This window comes from Bombina bombina, chromosome 7, assembly GCF_027579735.1.
Source record: "Bombina bombina isolate aBomBom1 chromosome 7, aBomBom1.pri, whole genome shotgun sequence".
In the NCBI taxonomy this organism is placed as follows: domain Eukaryota; kingdom Metazoa; phylum Chordata; class Amphibia; order Anura; family Bombinatoridae; genus Bombina; species Bombina bombina.
In genome coordinates this window covers 185,353,030-185,371,290 of record NC_069505.1, presented here as the reverse complement: position 1 = coordinate 185,371,290, position 18,261 = coordinate 185,353,030, and the positions used below count along the sequence as shown (strand labels likewise).

At 40.6% G+C, this 18,261-nt stretch overlaps 1 protein-coding gene across 1 annotated transcript in view; it reads right to left on the bottom strand.

Annotated features, from left to right (window-relative positions):
- Positions 1-18,261, bottom strand: part of BRSK2 (BR serine/threonine kinase 2) — a 474,882-nt gene that overhangs the window by 142,586 nt on the left and 314,035 nt on the right. The window contains exons 6-7 of the mRNA XM_053720479.1: positions 17,212-17,245; positions 16,830-16,898 (exon numbers count right to left, since the gene is read on the bottom strand). Coding sequence (XP_053576454.1) covers positions 16,830-16,898; positions 17,212-17,245 — 103 coding nt within the window. The remainder of the gene's footprint in view (positions 1-16,829; positions 16,899-17,211; positions 17,246-18,261) is intronic.

Below are 18,261 nucleotides of genomic sequence, written 5' to 3'. Positions count from 1 at the left end.
TTACCTAATATGCACCTAGATTAAGAGTTTTGCGTTAAGGTTAAAAAGCAGCGTTGAGAGGTCCCAATGCTGCTTTTTAACGCCCGCTGGTATTACGAGTCTTGAAGGTACAGGTGTACCGCTCACTTTATTGTCCAGACTCGGAAATACCACAAATCCACTTGCGTATCCTATATTTTCAATGGGACTTGCATAGCGCCGGTATTACGAGTCTGACAAAAAGTGAGCGGTAGACCCTCTCCTGTCAAGCCTGGTACCGCATTTAAAAGTCAGTTGTTAAGAGTTTTATGCTACGGTGTTGTAGTGTAAAACTCTTAACTAAAGTGCTAAAAACTACACTAACACCCATAAACTACCTATTAACCCCTAAACCGAGGCCCCCCACATTGCAAACACTAAAAGAAAATTTTTAACCCCCTAATCTGCTGAACCGGACATTGCCGCCACTATAATAAACATATTAACCACCGAAACCGACGCACTCCCGCATAGCAAACACTAGTTAAATATTATTAACCCCTAATCTGCCGGCCCTAACATCGCTGACACCTACCTACATTTATTAACCCCTAATCTGCCACCGCCACTATATTAAATGTATTAACCCCTAAATCTAAGTCTAACCCTAACCCCCCCTAACTTAAATATAATTACAATAAATCTAAATAAAATTACTACAATTAACTAAATTATTCCTATTTAAAACGAAATACTTACCTATAAAATAAACCCTAAGATAGCTACAATATAACTAATAGTTACATTGTAGCTAGCTTAGGGTTTATTTTTATTTTACAGGCAAGTTTGTATTTATTTTAACTAGGTACAATAGTTATTAAATAGTTATTAACTATTTAATAACTACCTAGCTAAAATAAAGACAAATTTACCTGTAAAATAAAACCTAACCTAAGTTACAAATACACCTAACACTACACTATAATTAAATTAATTACCTAAACTAAATACATTTAATTACAATTTTGAAAAATTATCTAAAGTACGAAAAAAACAAACACTAAATTACAGAAAATAATAAAATAATTACAAGATTTTTAAACTAATTACACCTACTCTAATCCCCCTAACAAAATAAAAAAGCCCCCCAAAATAAAAAAGCCCTACCCTACACTAAATTACAAATAGCCCTTAAAAGGGCCTTTTGCAGGGCATTGCCCCAAAATACTCAGCTCTTTTACCTGTAAAAAAAAAAAGTACAATTTCCCCCCCCCAACATTAAAACCCACCACCCACACAACCAACCCTCCTCTAAAACCCACCCAATCCCCCCTTAAAAAACCTAACACTAACCCCTTGAAGATCACCCTACCATGAGACGTCTTCACCCAACCGGGCAGAAGCGGTCCTCCAGACGGGCAGAAGTCTTCACCCAACCGGGCAGAAGCGGTCCTCCAGACGGGCAGAAGTCTTCATCCAGACGGCATCTTCTATCTTCATCCATCCGGCGCGGAGCGGGTCCATCTTCAAGACATCCGACTCGGAGCATCCTCTTCATCCGACGACTGAATGAAGGTTCCTTTAAGTGACGTCATCCAAGATGGTGTCCCTTCAATGCCGATTGGCTGATAGAATTCTATTAGCCAATCGGAATTAAGGTAGAAAAAATCCTATTGGCTGATGCAATCAGCCAATAGGATTGAGCTTGCATTCTATAGGCTGTTCCAATCAGCCAATAGAATGCGAGCTCAATCCTATTGGCTGATTGAAGGGACAACATCTTGGATGACGTCACTTAAAGGAACCTTCATTCAGTCGTCGTTGTGGGCGGCAGATTAGGGGTTAATAAATGTAGTTAGGTTGCGGCGACATTTGGGGTGGCAGATTAGGGGTTAATAAATATAATTTAGGGTTCGGCGATGTTGGGGGCAGCAGATTAGGAGTTCATAACTATAATGTAGGTGGCGGCGGTGTCCGGAGCGGCAGATTATGGGTTAATATTATAACGTAGGTGTCGGAGATTTCGGGGGCGGCAGATTAGGGATTAATAAGTGTAATATTAGTTGTGTTTAGACTCGGGGTTCATGTTAGGGTGTTAGGTGTAGACATAAAATGTGTTTCCCTATAGGAATCAATGGGGCTGCGTTAGAAGCTTTACGCTGCTTTTTTGCAGGTGTTAGGTTTTTTTTCAGCTGGCTCTCCCCCCATTGATTCCTATGGGGAAATCGTGCACGAGCACGTTTTAGCAGCTCATCGCTAACGTAAGCAGCGCTGGTATTGAGGTGAGATGTGGAGCTAAATTTTGCTCTTCGCTCACTTTTTTGCGGTTAACGCCGGGTTTGTAAAAACCCATTATACCAGCGCTGTCTGCAAGTGAGCAGTGAGGGAAAACTGCTCGTTAGCACCACACCCCTGTTAACGCAAAACTCGTAATTTAGGTGATGGTGTCCGAATGGTTAACAATGTTAGCTTTGTTTTTTTCTATCTCATTCTTTTTATATTTGAGTTGCTGAATTTTTCTCCCCCCTCTACATCCCTGCTTGCCCTTCTTCGTTTGCCCGGTGTAACTCTTAGATCCCACCTGGTTGGATCCTCTAATTCTATTGGTTTTCGATATCTCTCTGTTGGGGAAATCGCAAGATCTAAAATATGTAGTTGATGATTAGGCTTATTTGGATATGGTCTTTCTAGTTCTTTACGGGTCTTTTTCAGGTGCTGTGATGTTTTAGGTTTTGCCCCTTGTGTATACCAATTTGGATGTTAAAGGGACACTCAAGTCAAAATTAAACTTCAAGATTCAGATACAGCAGCAATTTTAAACAACTTTCCAATTTACTTCAATTAACAAAATGTGCAGTCTTTTTATATTTACACTTTTTGAGTCACTAACTCCTACTGAGCATGTGCAAGAATTCACAGAATATACGTATATGCATTTGTGATTGGCTGATGGCTGTCACATGATACAGGGGGAGTGGAAATAGACATAACTTTGCAATTTATTTAACAAAAATCTACTACTCATTTGAAGTTCAGACTAAGTGCTATTGCATTGTCTTCTTATTATGCATTTGTTGATTATGCAAATCTACTGCATTGACTGGTCCTTTAAGTGGCTGGTTCATGGTCTACTAATATATCAAATCTATTGCTAGTATGAACAGATGAAGGACTATTTGTGTGATTATTACTAGCTCTATCATTTTTCATAAAGGGGGAGTAAAGCAATTGGATTTGTTATTTCTCCACGTGTGTTGCCCAGGTGGGTGGTAACCTCCATCCATATGTGGTGGTCTATTTTCCTTATGATGATTTGGACCTAGTTCTTTGGAATGCCCTATGTTGTTATGTCCTTTATAATAGTTATTACTCCCTCTAGAGGATTTATTAACTCCTCGTTTATATTGTGTTGTACCATAATTTGTTTCCATAGAGTGTATGTTGTTGGTAATCCCTATTGTAACTATCGTTATGTTGATTATTTGATTGAAAATTCCTATAACTATTAGAACTACTGTTATTATGGTTATTATCATAGGTATATGTTGCCCTAGAATCATAAGTAGTAGTATTAAATTGGACTTTTTTGGAATTTTTAGGGATCACATAGCTATCCTTATTATTATCAATTTGATTATGATTATCATTGCTATTTGGGTTAGTGATAGCAACATCTTTGTTTTTATATGTATATACCCTATCATTTATATAATCTTCTTTATATCTGCATAATTTTTTATGTTTTGCTTTCATCAAGTCAGAACCAAACCTCTTATTCCTATCTTGTATGCTGTCATTAAGTTTTCTCCAATATTCATCGGTTTGAAAATTCTGAATTTTTAGTAATAGACTATCAAGGGAGCCTTTGACTCTCACACTCGGCAGTTATTGTTAATAATCAGAAGGGATATCCTGCACCCTGTTCTACACTTGGTTTCCACAACGGCTGAGGTAGATCTGACATGTAGGATTTATCCTTTTTGAATTGGAACAGATGCCGACCCTACACCGCATTGGGTTTTAACCCTTTTATTTGCTCGTTTTATTATCCTTTAAGTAGCCATTTGTACTTTGCGCACTTACGCTACATTAAATTTTATTTCACTTGAGTCAGGCTGCGTCTGTTCTGTCCTCTCTTCCAGTGTGATTTTGGCGTTCCTTTTGTGCTCAAATGGGGATCCAGCTTTCCTTCTCCTCGGCATATCACCCTCAATCCAATGGGGCTGCGGAACGGTCTAATCAAGCTCTGGAACAGATCCTCCGTTGCTGTCTCAGATCACCACAATAATTGGTCTGAACTGTTACCTTTGGCAGAGTTTGCTCGTAATAGAGCTATTAACGCTTCCTCCAAGTTATCCCCGTTCATGGCGAATTATGGGTTTCAACCATCCTTGTTGCCCGATTCATTCATGTCTCAGGGTATTCCGGCTTTGGAGGAGCATCTCCGTTCCACGTGGGTGCAGATTCAGCATTGCCTTCATCGTTCTATGCAGCGCCAAAAGTTCCAGGCTGATCGTAGGCGTCTGCCTGCGCCTTCCTACCAGGTTGGTGAGAGAGTTTAGCTGTCCTTCAACAACTTGAACCTTTGTGTGCCTTCCAAAAAACTGGCTCCCCGTTATGTTGGTCCTTTTCGAAAACTCTGACGGGTCAATCCTGTGGCCTACGCTCTTGACCTTCCTCCTGCAATGCTCATCTCCAATGTTTTTCATGTCTCCCTCTTGAAATCATTGGTTTTTTTTCAATTAAAGGTTTTATTGATTTTCAAAACAAATAACATAACATGTAAACATTTGTGCTCTAACATAGAGTATTTAAGCATTAACGGAGGTACATTAAAAATCTGATAAAAGTATAAACAGGGAGATCTGTACACTCCGCTTAGGGATGTCAACTCATCGCATTGTCCAATGAGACATCACCACTTGAGGTATTATAGACATAAAATACAGGAATAAGGCATACAATATTACAGATTTAGTAGCTCACTTTGTTAAATGATCACGGTTCTCCTTGCTCCCACAGGAACATAACATCAGCAATAAAATCCTGTTTGCCAATAAACACATAATGTATCCTCTCTAACTCTAGGACATGATCCACCTCTTGTGACCACATAGTGACAGTAGGAAGCACACATTTCTTCCAAAACCGAGGAATCAGACGTTTTGCACAGTTAATCATGCATTGGAATAGTCGTTTCCTATATTGACATGGGATTTTTGGAGTATCATTCAGTAAAATGATGTTGGGTGTAAGTATTATGGAGGTCCCTAGTTTGGTATTAATGTTTTCCGATACACCTGACCAGAATGTATTTAAAAGTGGACAGGACCACCAGATGTGGGACAGGGTACCCATCCCACCACAGTGCCTCCAACACAGAGGGGAGGAACTTGGGTAGATACTATGAAGACGGTGTGGGGTCAGATACCACCTAGAGAGCAATTTGTAATTCATTTCAGCTATAATTATAGAAATAGATGATTTTTTTGTCTCACTAAATATATGGCTCCATTTATATTCTGTCAAGGTTTCGTGTAGTTCTACCTCCCATTTAGAGATATAAGAAGGTTTTTTAGTGGGAAAGGAGCCTCGCAGTATCTTATAGATAATGGAAATGTGTGACCTGGTGATTGAGGGAGTAGTGCATAATGTTTCAAAGGTGGTAAGGGGTCTAACAAGGTCTGGTTTGTGGGGGTTAGTTAGTATAGCATGTCTGATCTGAAAGTACGGGAACCAGAGGTGGAAAGGGGGTCCCAATACTTGAGAAAGCTCGGACTGTGGACGTATAGTACCCTTATCTAACACTGTATGGACCGGAATATTTGTGGGCACGCCATCGATACATGGAGTCTGTATAGCAGTGGAATCAAGCATGCTCGAGTTGTTCAGGATGGGGGTTAAAGGGGACATATGGCTAGAAATTTTAGCATCTTGGGACAGAATTTTATCCCAGACTCTTAAGGAGGCTGCTACGAAATAATTTGTTCTGACCCCCAAGGGTCTCGCCTTAGGGGGGATCCAGCATATCTCACCCAAGGGGTGACCTCCTATCAGACTGCACTCAAGCTGGACCCAAGGTTTGTTCGGATGGGAATGTTTCCAGGCAGTAATTCGTGCTAAGTGGGCTGCTTTATAATAGTCTATGAGGTTTGGAACCCCCAGGCCCCCATCCTCCCTGCTAAGGTATAATGTATTCCTAGCTACTCTTGGTCTTTTGTGTGCCCAGATAAATTGTTCAAACCATCTCTGTTGTTGAATTAGATAGTGTGTGGGGAGGTCCAGTGGGAGAACTTGAAACAAATAGAGGAATTTGGGGAGAAGGTTCATTTTTATAGCATTAATGCGGCCCATCCAAGAGAGGTGGCCCTGTTTGTGCCAGGTGTTAAGGGAAGTCAAGGTCTCTTTTTGTAAGGGAGAGTAGTTAAGGTCATAAAGATCTGTCGGATTGGCGGATATATCGATTCCTAAGTAGCGTATTTTGTTTGTAAACTGAAAGTTGGTTTGGTTAGTGAGAAAGGCGTGTTCTTCCTCAGATATATGTAGGGGCATCAACATTGATTTTCCCATATTAATGGAAAAATTGGAGACTTGTTTGAACTCATCCAGTTCATTGAGAAGGGATGGTATGGAGGAGAGTGGGGAGCGAATCGTAAAAATAATGTCGTCTGCGTAGAGGAGGCACTTTTGCTGACTACCCTCAAAAGAGACCCCCTGTATGTTAGTATTGGTTCTAATCCTGGTCGCTGCTGTCTCCACCACTAAGGCGAACAGCAGAGGGGATAAGGGGCATCCTTGACGTGTGCCATTTTTTATGGGGATTTGAGTGGATAGTGTGTTGTTGGCAGAGATTCTGGCTGAGGGGTTATGATATAGTGCCTTTATTCGTGATATTAACGCCTCCGAAAAACCAAACTTCGACAGGGTGGCCCAGAGAAAATCCCAGTCCACCCTGTCGAAGGCCTTCTCCGCATCTGTGGACAATAAAACCAAGGGGGATTTGGAGGAAATAGATGTAGTCAGGGTTTGTAGGACCCGAATTGAGTTATCCTTAGCCTCCCTACCTGGGATAAATCCCACCTGGTCCGTGTGTATAAGTAGAGGGAGGATTCTATTTATTCTCGTTGCTAATAACTTGACATATAGCTTCATATCTATATTTATTAGGGAAATAGGGCGGTAGTTGGTGACTTGGTCTGTTGGTTTGCCGGGTTTAGGTATAACAGTAATTGTAGCTCCCAATAAGGACTGTGGTAAGGGGTTGGCATTGTCGATGGAATTGTATAGTTGAAGGAGGTGAGGGCATATTTGAGACTTGAGATGATGGTAAAATTTAGGGGTGAAGCCGTCTGGGGCTTTTCCTTGGGGGAGATTCTTAACTGCCACTAGGAGTTCCTGTAAAGTGAATTGCGAGTCCAAGGACTCACATTGCTCCTTAGTTAGAGTGGGTAGTTGCGCCTGAGCTAGAAAATTATCGATAAGTCTGTTTTTAGATGGAGTATCCAAGGATGGGAGGTTATATAGGGAAGTGTAGTACTCTGCAAATTGTTTAACTATATCGGGGTTAGAAGTGTGAGAGGATCCAGAGGCATCCACTATTTTGGGAATAAAAGATTTATAGTTTTTCTTTTTGAGGGATCTGGCCAAAAGGCGTCCTGCTTTATTACTTTCAATAAAGAATTTGGACTTGGTCGTGATTGCCCTGAGGTGGGCATTTTTAATCAGGTATTGGGTAAGTGCTTCCCTGGCCTGTTGTGACTGTAATAAAAGCTGTGGGGATTTGGGGTTTTGTTTTAGCCTACGCTCTTTTTCCTGAAAATCAGAGGTTAGTGATGTATAGAGTGTTGCTCTATGTTTACGCAATTTGCGTGTGTGAGTTAATATAATGCCTCTAATGTAGCATTTGTATGCCTCCCAATTATTAGTTATTGAGGTCTCAGCTGGATTGTTGAAATTAAAGAATTCAGTTGTTTTCTCTATTATATCAGTAGTTATCAGGGGATCTGATAATATCTGGTCGTTAAGTCTCCAGTGTTGCTGCTGTTGAGGCCTAGCTGACCATTTGAAAGTGGAGAGGACCATGCTATGGTCTGACCAGGGGGTGTGATGCAGACGGGAGTCAGAAAGAACTGTCAACATGTTTTGATCACATAGTATATAGTCCAGGCGTGTGTAGGAGCGCTGAGGGTTCGAAAAAAAAAGTTAAGTCTCTATGTGTTGGATGTCTGACTCTCCATGTGTCAAAGAAGGGAATGGTTCGTAATGCCTGCCAGTTGGCTTTGATAAGGGTATTTCGGAGGTATGATTTGCCTGAGGACGTATCTATAGTTGGGTTAATAGGAAAATTGAAGTCCCCTCCTAGTATTATGGGCCCCTTGGAGATATCTATGATGTGATTACTAACTTTACGGAAAAATGAAGGCGGGGGACGTATTGGGGCATAGATATTAGCTAAGGTGAGTGGTCTACCATAATACAGTCCTACTAAAATCAGTATTCTACCCTCTGAGTCTTGATACTTGTCCAGGAGCTGGAAGAGCGTTCCTTTTCTGAATGAGATACTAACCCCATTATGTTTCGATGGGCCTGAGCTAAGGAAGTGTTGGTCATAATAGAGGTGAGAAAGGGAGGGTTCATTTGCTTTTCTAAAGTGAGTTTCTTGGAGCATAATTATGTCTATGTGTTTTTTAAAGAAATCGTGGAAAGCAAGTGACCGTTTCTGGGCGGATAAGAAACCTTGCACATTCTGAGTGGCAATATTAAAAGCGCTAAGCTGGGATTGTGTGATCCTGGGGGAGTGAGTGGTGGTCTGTGCACAAGACATATTTAGATAAGACTATAACAATACAATGACAAGTAGACTATACTCTATGCAATCGCTTTTGAAATAGAATATCAAGTGTCTGAATTAAGGAGGAAAACAAGAGTAAAGAAGAGGGGATGGAGAAAGATAAAAAAAAAAAAAAAAGGAAGGAGAGGGAAAAAAGGGGGAGAGGGTAGAGTCTTGGGGGTATAGAAAAGGATATAATAAGAAGAAGATGAATTGAGGGGATAAAGAAAGAGTAGTGAATGCGACAGTAGGGGAAATCACGGCTCAACGGAGCCCACTCAAACGGGAGTTTAGACAGTAAATACATTAAAGGGTATTCAACCTCATGGGCAGTACCGCATTATGTAACTTAATACTATACATTAAAACATGATGTAAACAGTGCAAAAGAAATCTAAAAAAAAAAAAAGGGAAACAGGTTAATATAACAGTTTGCAACCAGGACTGAATATACTCATGGCTTAATACGCTCAACCCGGAATAAGAGCACTTATGGTGACATTGTAAACTAGGCAGAACGACAATAATAATACAGTGTATGAAGTTCAAGTCTACATGCTTATTGAGTCCAGGAACAGCATAATTAAAAAGAAAAATAAAGGTGAGAGAGAATTATAACTTAAGTCTCAAGTAGGGAACTGCTGTTAATTCTCATCTCTGGACTGTTCAACTCTCCAGACTTAAAAGGAGTTACTAAGCTTGGGACCCGCTTGGATAACACGGACTCCACTCCCAGGGGTCTCTGTTTCATATTCACAAGGCTGTAGTCTCAGGAATGATTTTTGAATCTGCAGAGTCAGACATCTTATCAGGTAACATCTTGGGATTTAGGGGCTGTAGGAATGTCTGTCTTCTTGCTGCGTTTGCTCGCAATTTCGGACCACAGCCCTTTTGGTGGTCGTGATGGTGGAGGTGGACTAGTGGTGGTAGGGCTAGGGATCTGGGCCTCCAATGGTGGAAGGCCTAGCTGTTTGCAGAAGTTCGTTGCTTGGGATGGATTCAAGCATTCATATCGTTTCCCGTTCTTGATAACTTGCAGGGAGACTGGGAAACCCCACCTGTATGGGATCTTTATGGAGCGGAGATGGGATGTAAGAGGGGCATATTCTTTTCTGATTTGGAGTGTCCTAGCGGACAAGTCCTGAAAAATTTGAATTTTTGCACCCATGAATGAGAAATTGGGTTGAGACCTTGCAAGCTGGTAGATTTTTTCCCTGTCTCTGTAGCTTTGGAAGCAAATTACAATGTCTCTAGGAGGCTGGTTATCGCTAGGCTTGGGACGTAGGGAGCGATGAGCTCTCTCCAGGGGCACTGCGTCAATTACACGTTGATCAGCTATTGCTAAAGATTGAAACATATTTTGGAGATGATCATGAATATCTTCAGCCTTCACGGATTCGGGTACACCCCTAATGCGGAGATTGTTCCTACGTGCCCTATTCTCCATGTCGTCTACCTTGTTTTCCAACTCTTTAATCTGTGTGCTCTGATCTTCTAAAGCGAGGGACATGCCAGACATTTCTTTTGCCCATTCCTCTCTGTCATCTTCCAAGGCCTCCACGCGGAAGCCCAGCTCATTGATATCTCTCTTTAAGTCGGCACACTCACTTTTAATACATGATTTGACTTGATTTATTAAATCCTCTATGGCTCTCATAGTGACCGGGCTGTCTTCACCCCGTGAGAAACTGTTTGGTGAGGATTGTGGTAGTTGTGATTCATCAGGGCCCTCAGAGTGATATTCATCCTCGCTGTGTACTTGAGGGGTTTCTGGTTTTTTCTTTCTATCTGTACTTTTAAAGAAAGAATTCATTGTGCTTGGGGTTGTACTTTGTTTCTGATTCTTCTCCATTTTGGAATTTCTGCGAAGCGCCATCCTAAGGCCGATGCTCCCGCGAGGGGGCCTACTCTGGGCAAAGCTTAGTGTTCAAAAGAGTGAGTTGCAGGCAGTGTGGTCTGTAACAGAGTCCCTTTGAGAATAATTGTACCTCCTGGGGGATCAAATTTAGATCGTTAGGTTAGGGCAATAAAAGTGCATATGTGGAGTCGAAGCAGAAAACAGCTGCAGCAGTGGGAGGCACATATAAAAGTGTTGGTGCTTGCCAGGGACAAGGGTGAAGTAAACAAGAAGGGAAAGCGTTTATATCTTCCCAGGGTTTGTGTTATAAGTTGAAAGGCTTAGTCTGGCATTGAGTAATAAAGGATATTTGAAAAGTCCAATGTGGCTATGTGGGCTATAATTAGATGAGGAGTCGGGTCAGATTGTTACTTGATCTTTTTAGGGGTGGCTGGATAAGTATAGCGGGCCGCCATGTTGTCTTACCCCTCAGTTGCTGAGTCGGAGGTAGAGAGGAAAAAGAGCTGACAAGATAACGATAACTCAGTTGCTCAGGTATCGGAGATAGCTAAAGATGTCCCCGCTAATCCCTTCAGTTGGAGACTCATTGCGGGTCTGTGCTGGGTCCCAGATCTATCCTGGGAAAGGACGTCTCTTGAGGCGGGTGCTGATTGCGGCCTGTGCGGTCCTCCGCAGGTCTGTGTAGTCGGGCTCCCGCCCGCTGTCAGGGTCTCAAAAGTGCTGTAAGCATATGTCACAGCTTGTGGGCACTTTTTGGGCGATCGGCTCGGTGTAGGCTGTTCCCGGAGTGGGTCTTCGTTGCTGCCGTCGTCGGAGCTCTAGTGTGGTGCGACCATCTTGGACGCCTGCACGCTCCGCCCCTGAAATCATTGGTTTGTAATCGGTTTACCACTGTTGCCTTGTCCCCGTCCTATCTTTGTTGACAACCATGAGGAGTATGAGGTCAGCAGCATTGACTCTCGTATGTCCATGGGCCGCGTACAGTATTGGTTCACTGGAGGGGCTACAGTCCGGAGGAGCGTTCATGGGTTCCCTCCTCTGATGTTCATGCTCCCGCCCTCCTCCGTGCCTTCCATACCCGTTTCCCCAATAAGCCTTTTGTCCTCCCGCGGGGAGGGGTCGTTGAAGGGAGGGTACTGTCAGGGTTTTTTCCCCTGCTTTGTTTGCCATGTGCTGCTAGCAGCCATTTTACTCACCTCTCTTGCTGACTCTGGTGCATACTGTGTGAGGCTGCTCATTTCATAAACTTCCTTTTATGGCCAGACTGGTGTACATCATCCGTGTGAGACAGGATGCAGTCTCAGATTTGTGATGTCATCACTTATTATTTAAAGGGCCTCTGTTCAGTATGCTTTGCCCTTGCGTTGTCTCAGACCTGTTTGTGAGAGCTCCTGTGTATTACCTGGCTATCTGACGTCCCTCCTGGTTCCTGATCCCTTGCTTATTCCTGACTCTGCTGTTTTCCTTGTTCCTGATTCCGGCTTGTCTGACTATTCGCTTTGGCTCCTGACTCGGCTTGTCTTACTACCAGCTCTGGTTTTGATTCCTGGCTTGTTATTTGACTTGTGGACTTTTTATTATTATTTTTTGCTATTAATAAAGGTGTGATTATTTTTGCACTTCTCATCTCAGTCTGATTCCTGGCATCCTGACATTTTGTAAGCATGGCTGCTTCATAATATAGTTTACGATTATTGAGATCAAATCCTTCCTTGTCAATCAGGGATTGTAATATCTGTCCAATGCGCGGGCGTGAATTCGCCCATATGCATGTGTGGAACTTAACTTTATTTTATTGTCCTTTCAGTATTATTACATTCAAGATTTTCACTTTCTATTTTAATATATTTAGATCCAGTTTTGAAAGTCTCTGTGTTACTTTAACAAATTATGATCATACTTTGCATATTTTTGTGTATCTTTTACAACTTACATTGCACTTAGCATTTTTTCTATTGTAAAACAAAGCTTCAGAAAGTGGGAGTGACAGGGTGGTCCCTGGGCTGAACAGGGGAGTTCCCAGGGTATGTCTGAAGCTCTCTCACAAGTCTTGTGAACTTTTCTAAGCATTTTAAACAAGCTGGTCTCACTAATTTGTCTCACCAGCTGTATGTAGGTGAAGTTTGCTCAAAATGCACAATATACTTATTTAACTGACAGAAAAGTAATATATTCTAAAATCTAAACAAAAGAAAGTTAAATTGTAGTGAAAACATTTCAGTTTAATTTGTAATTGATTCAAACTGAACCATTATATCATCCCCATGTTTTCTTCAGTTGCTTTCTCTCTCTACTGTGAAATTATGTATCCCTGAGAGATTCATTAATTTCTATGGAAGGCATCTCTAATCTCTCTGGGAGCCTGATATTCAAAACCTCGCTGGTATCACCTGCTCAAATCCTGGGACTTCAACATCCCCATTGATAATCCATCTGCCCCTGCTGCCTCTAAGCTTCTCTCACTCACATACTCCTTTGGTCTCTCACAATCCACCCTGTTTTCTCCAAAATAAATAATTTTTTCTTATCGGGCCCATACAAAGTAAAGAAACTGAAGTTGTCAGTTTTTTAGTTTAAAAATAAAGAAAGAAAGAAATACAAAGTGCAAAGTAATTTGTAAAAGATACACATAAATATACAAAGTATCATCCTAATTTGTTAACGTTAAACAGTAACTGTGAAAGCATAATCAGAATTTGTAAAATCACAATCCTAAATACACTGCTGTATACATAATAGAAAGTGCAAAGTTTAAATGTAATTCAACTTAATCTGAAGTGTAAAGTAATATAAAATACAAAACGCAAACACCTAGATTCCGCGTTTTGAGCACTATAGAGAAATTAATAAACGCAACGAAAGTTATATTATTTAATTTCCAATAGAGCTGCCATTACAAGTTTTCAAACATACGCCTTTTGCATGCGATATAGTTTTCCGTTGAGCTCTATACCGCACACAATCAGAGCGCTGCTGAGACGTGTTCGTGCACGATTTCCCCAGAGACATCAATATGGAGAGCCGGAAAAAAAAATAAAAAAATAACACCTGCGATCGCGGATACAAAAGTTCCGTAACGCAGCCCCATTGATGTCTATGGGGAAATAAAAATACTGTTTAAACCTAACACCCTGACATAAACGATGAGTCTAAACACCCCTAATCTGCTGACCCCAACATCACTGACGCCTGCCTACAGTTATTAACCCCTAATCTGCCGGTCCCGATATCGCTGCCACTATAATACATGTATTAACCCCTAAACCGCCAGCCCCAGCCACATAGCAACAAGCTAAATTAAACTATATTAACCCCTAAAGCTAACCCTAATGTAACCCTAACACCCCCTAACTTTAACATAATAAAAATATAGCTAAATTAAATTTACAATTATTAACTAAAACCTATTAACCCCTAAACGGCCAGCCCCCACATCGCAACAAGCTAAATTAAACTATATTAACCCCTAACCCCCCTAACTTTAACATAATTTAAATTAGATCTAAATTAAATTTACAATTATTAACTAAATAATACCTATTTAAAACTGAATACTTACCTGTGAAATAAAACTTAAGCTAGCTACAATATAACTAATAGTTACATTGTAGCTAGTTTAGGTTTTATTTTTATTTCACAGGTAAGTTTGTATTTATTTTACCTAGGTAGACTAGTTAGTAAATAACTATTTACTAACTATTATCCAAAAAAATAAAGATTAATCCTATTATAATACCCTTAAAAAAAACAACCCACCCCAAAATAAAAAACCCTACTCTAGAATAAATTACCAAGGGCCCTTAAAATGGCCTTTTGGGGTCCTTAAAAGGGCCTTTTGTATGGCATTGCCCTGAGATAAACAGCTCTTTTGCTTAAAAAAAACACCCCAAAAGTATACATTACACAAAATAACAAACAAATTATCAAAAATAAAAACGTATTCCTATTCTAATACCCATAAAAAAAAATAAAAAATAAAACACCTAATCTAGAATAAAATACCAATGGCGTTTAAAAGGGCCTTTTGTAGGGCATTACCCTAAAGATATCAGCTGTTTTATTGAATTTTTTTTTACAAAGACCCACTAACATTACAAACCCCCAAACCCACAAAAAAAAAAAACTAAGCTACCCATTGCCCTGAAAAGGGCATTTGTATGGGCATTGCCCTTAAAAGGGCATTTAGCTCTTTTACTGCCCAGACCCTAAACTAAAAAATAAACCCACCCAATAAACACTTAAAAAAGCCTAACACTAACCCCCTGACGATCCACTTACAGTTTTTGAAGTCCAGAATGAAAAATCTTCATCTCGGCGAAGTCTTCATCCAGGTGGCCTCTTCAATCTTCATCCAGGTGGCATCTTCTATCTTGATCCCGGAGGCGCGGTGCGGGTCCATCCTGATGACATACGGCGCGGAGCATCCTCTTCATAAGGTCGCTGCTGTACACTGAACCTTCAATGCAAGGGACGCGATTCAATATGGCGTCCCTTGCATTCCTATTGGCTCAAAAATTTGAATCAGCTATTAGGAATTAGGGCTGCTAAAATCCGATTGGCTATTCAAATCAGCCAATAGGATTTAAGCAGCTCTCATTCTATTGGCTAATTCTTTTTTTTTTTAGTTTAGGGTCTGGGCAGTAAAATAGCTAAATGCCCTTTTAAGGGCAATGCCCATACAAATGCCCTTTTCAGGGCAATGGTTAGCTTAGGTTTTGTTAGATATGTTGTTGTTGTTGTGTTTTTTGTTGTTTTTTGGGGGGATTGGTTGGGTGGTGGGTTTTACTGTGTGGGGGGGTGTATTTTTTTTTTTTACAGGTAAAAGAGCTGATATCTTTGGGGCAATGCCCCACAAAAGGCCCTTTTAAGGGCCATTGGTAGTTTATTGTAGGCTAGGTTTTTTTATTTTGGGGTGGCTTTTTTATTTTGATAGGGCTATTAGATTAGGTGTAATTCTTTTTTATTTTTGATAATTTCGTTTGTTATTTTTAGTAATATAGTTAGTTTTTATTTTTTGTAATTAGATAATTTTTGCAATTTTTAGAGTAGTTTTATTTAATTGGTAGTTAGTTTAATTTTTAGTTTAATAATTTTTTTTTAATTTGACAGTTAAGTTTTAATTTAAGCTAGGGAAATTCTAATTTTAATATAGTTAGCGGGTCGTTAGGTGTATGGGTTACTAGTTTAAATTAGTTTATTTTGTTGTGGGGGGCTTTCGGTTTAGGGGTTAATAGTTTATTTTAGTATATTTTGTTGTGGGGGGCTTGCGGTTTAGGGGTTAACAGGTTTATTATAGCGGTGGTGTGGGCCAACGGCATGATTAGGGGTTAATAATATTTAAATAGTGTTTGCGATGCGGGAGGGCCGCGGTTTAGGGGTTAATACATTTATTATAGTGGCGACAATGTCGGGAGCGGCAGATTAGAGGTTAATACATTTATTATATTGTTTGCGATGCGGGAGGGCCTTGGTTTAGGGGTTCATAGATAGTTTATGGGTGTTAGTGTACTTTGTAACACATTAGTTATGAGTTTTATGTAACAGCTTTGTAGTGTAAGACTCATAACTACTGACTAGATAGCGGTACGGATCTTGTCATTTTAGGCTGTAACATTCACTTTTTAGCCAGAAAGCAAAAGTCGTAATACCGGCGCTATGAGAATCACATGGAGAAAACCTAATTTTATGTGTGCGGGACTGACGTTTGCGTTACAGGCTAAAAGGTGTGCGGTACAGCTATACCTACAACACTTGTAATAGCTGCGGTGCTGTTTTAGCACTAAAAATGCCATATTTTCAGCGTTACAAGCCGCAATGCAAAACTTGTAATCTAGGTAAAAGTGTAAATGTAGCAGAATCTCATGTCATGCAATTCTATACTGCACTGGGCTTGTCGATCCTCCACATACAGAAATGCAGGGAATGTTCCTTAGAGAAGAAAAGCAAAATCTGCCTTAAGAATTTCACAAGGGATCTCGTAGTGCTGGAGGATCATTTTAGATCATCTAACCTGAGCGGAGAGCTTTAGATCCTCAGTCCCATAGAGAGAACAAGGAAAAAAATTAACATTTTAGTGCCTTCTCTGTTCAACTCCTCACTGGGAGCATGAAAACAAAAAAATACAGTAGACTGACCCTTAAACATTGTCTTCATTAGTATGTTTTATCCCAGATGATCACTCACCACGAGCAAAGCAAATAAGATAACTCCACAGCTCCAGATGTCTGCCTTCCTGCCGTCATACTTCTCCCCCTACAAAGAAAATGTTACTAAATACAAAGTTCTGCAGAAATGGATCTGCTAAATGTTGTAATGAAGGTAAACTCAGAATGTTTCTACCATGTGAATTATACAGCATAAACATGTTACCAAAAAACTGCATATTTGCACACAACTGACCCCTAGAAATGACTTGTTCATGGGCTCTTTAGAATAATTGGCTACACTTCCACAAGCAAGAAAATGTGTTTTATGCAGAACAGGACTTAAAAAGGGTAGTTTAAAAATATCACAATTTTATTTTAAAGATCTAGCAAAGAGAAAGATATGACTGATGCAAACTTACCCTGATGACTTCAGGGCAGGCGTAATGTGGGGACCTAGAGTGAGAGAGAGAACATTGAAAGATAATTTGGTGCAGTGTCTTTTGCTCCACCTCTGAGGATCTCTGCCACTGCTCTACATAATCTTTCTGTGAATGTAATTAACCAGTGCCACCCCTCATTATTTAGCTTCTTGCAATGCCCAGACAATATGCTCTAATCCTCAACACCTGTTCATTAGTAATGCTGTGCTGTAGCCACACTGTACAATACCCAATCTATGCCTCTGGCTCATAAACAGCTGGTCTCTAGTAGTATCATGTGGTGCACTATCTATACCCTGTATTACTGACAGCTGGTCTCTAGTAGTATCATGTGGTGCACAATCTATACCCTGTATTACCTGACAGCTGGTCTCTAATAGTATCATGTGGTGCACTATCTATACCCTGCATTACCTGTCAGCTGGTCTCTAGTAGTATCATGTGGTGCACAATCTATACCCTGTATTACCTGACAGCTGGTCTCTAGTAGTATCATGTGGTGCACTATCTATACCCTGTATTACTGACAGCTGGTCTCTAGTAGTATCATGTGGTGCACTATCTATACCCTGTATTACTGACAGCTGGTCTCTAGTAGTATCATGTGGTGCACTATCTATACCCTGTATTACCTGTCAGCTGGTCTCTAGTAGTATCACGTGGTGCACAATCTATACCCTGTATTACCTGTCAGCTGGTCTCTAGTAGTATCACGTGGTGCACAATCTATACCCTGTATTACTGACAGCTGGTCTCTAATAGTATCATGTGGTGCACAATCTATACCCTGTATTACTGACAGCTGGTCTCTAATAGTATCACGTGGTGCACAATCTATACCCTGTATTACTGACAGCTGGTCTCTAATAGTATCATGTGGTGCACAATCTATACCCTGTATTACTGACAGCTGGTCTCTAGTAGTATCATGTGCTGCACAATCTATACCCTGTATTACTGACAGCTGGTCTCTAATAGTATCATGTGGTGCACAATCTATACCCTGTATTACTGACAGCTGGTCTCTAG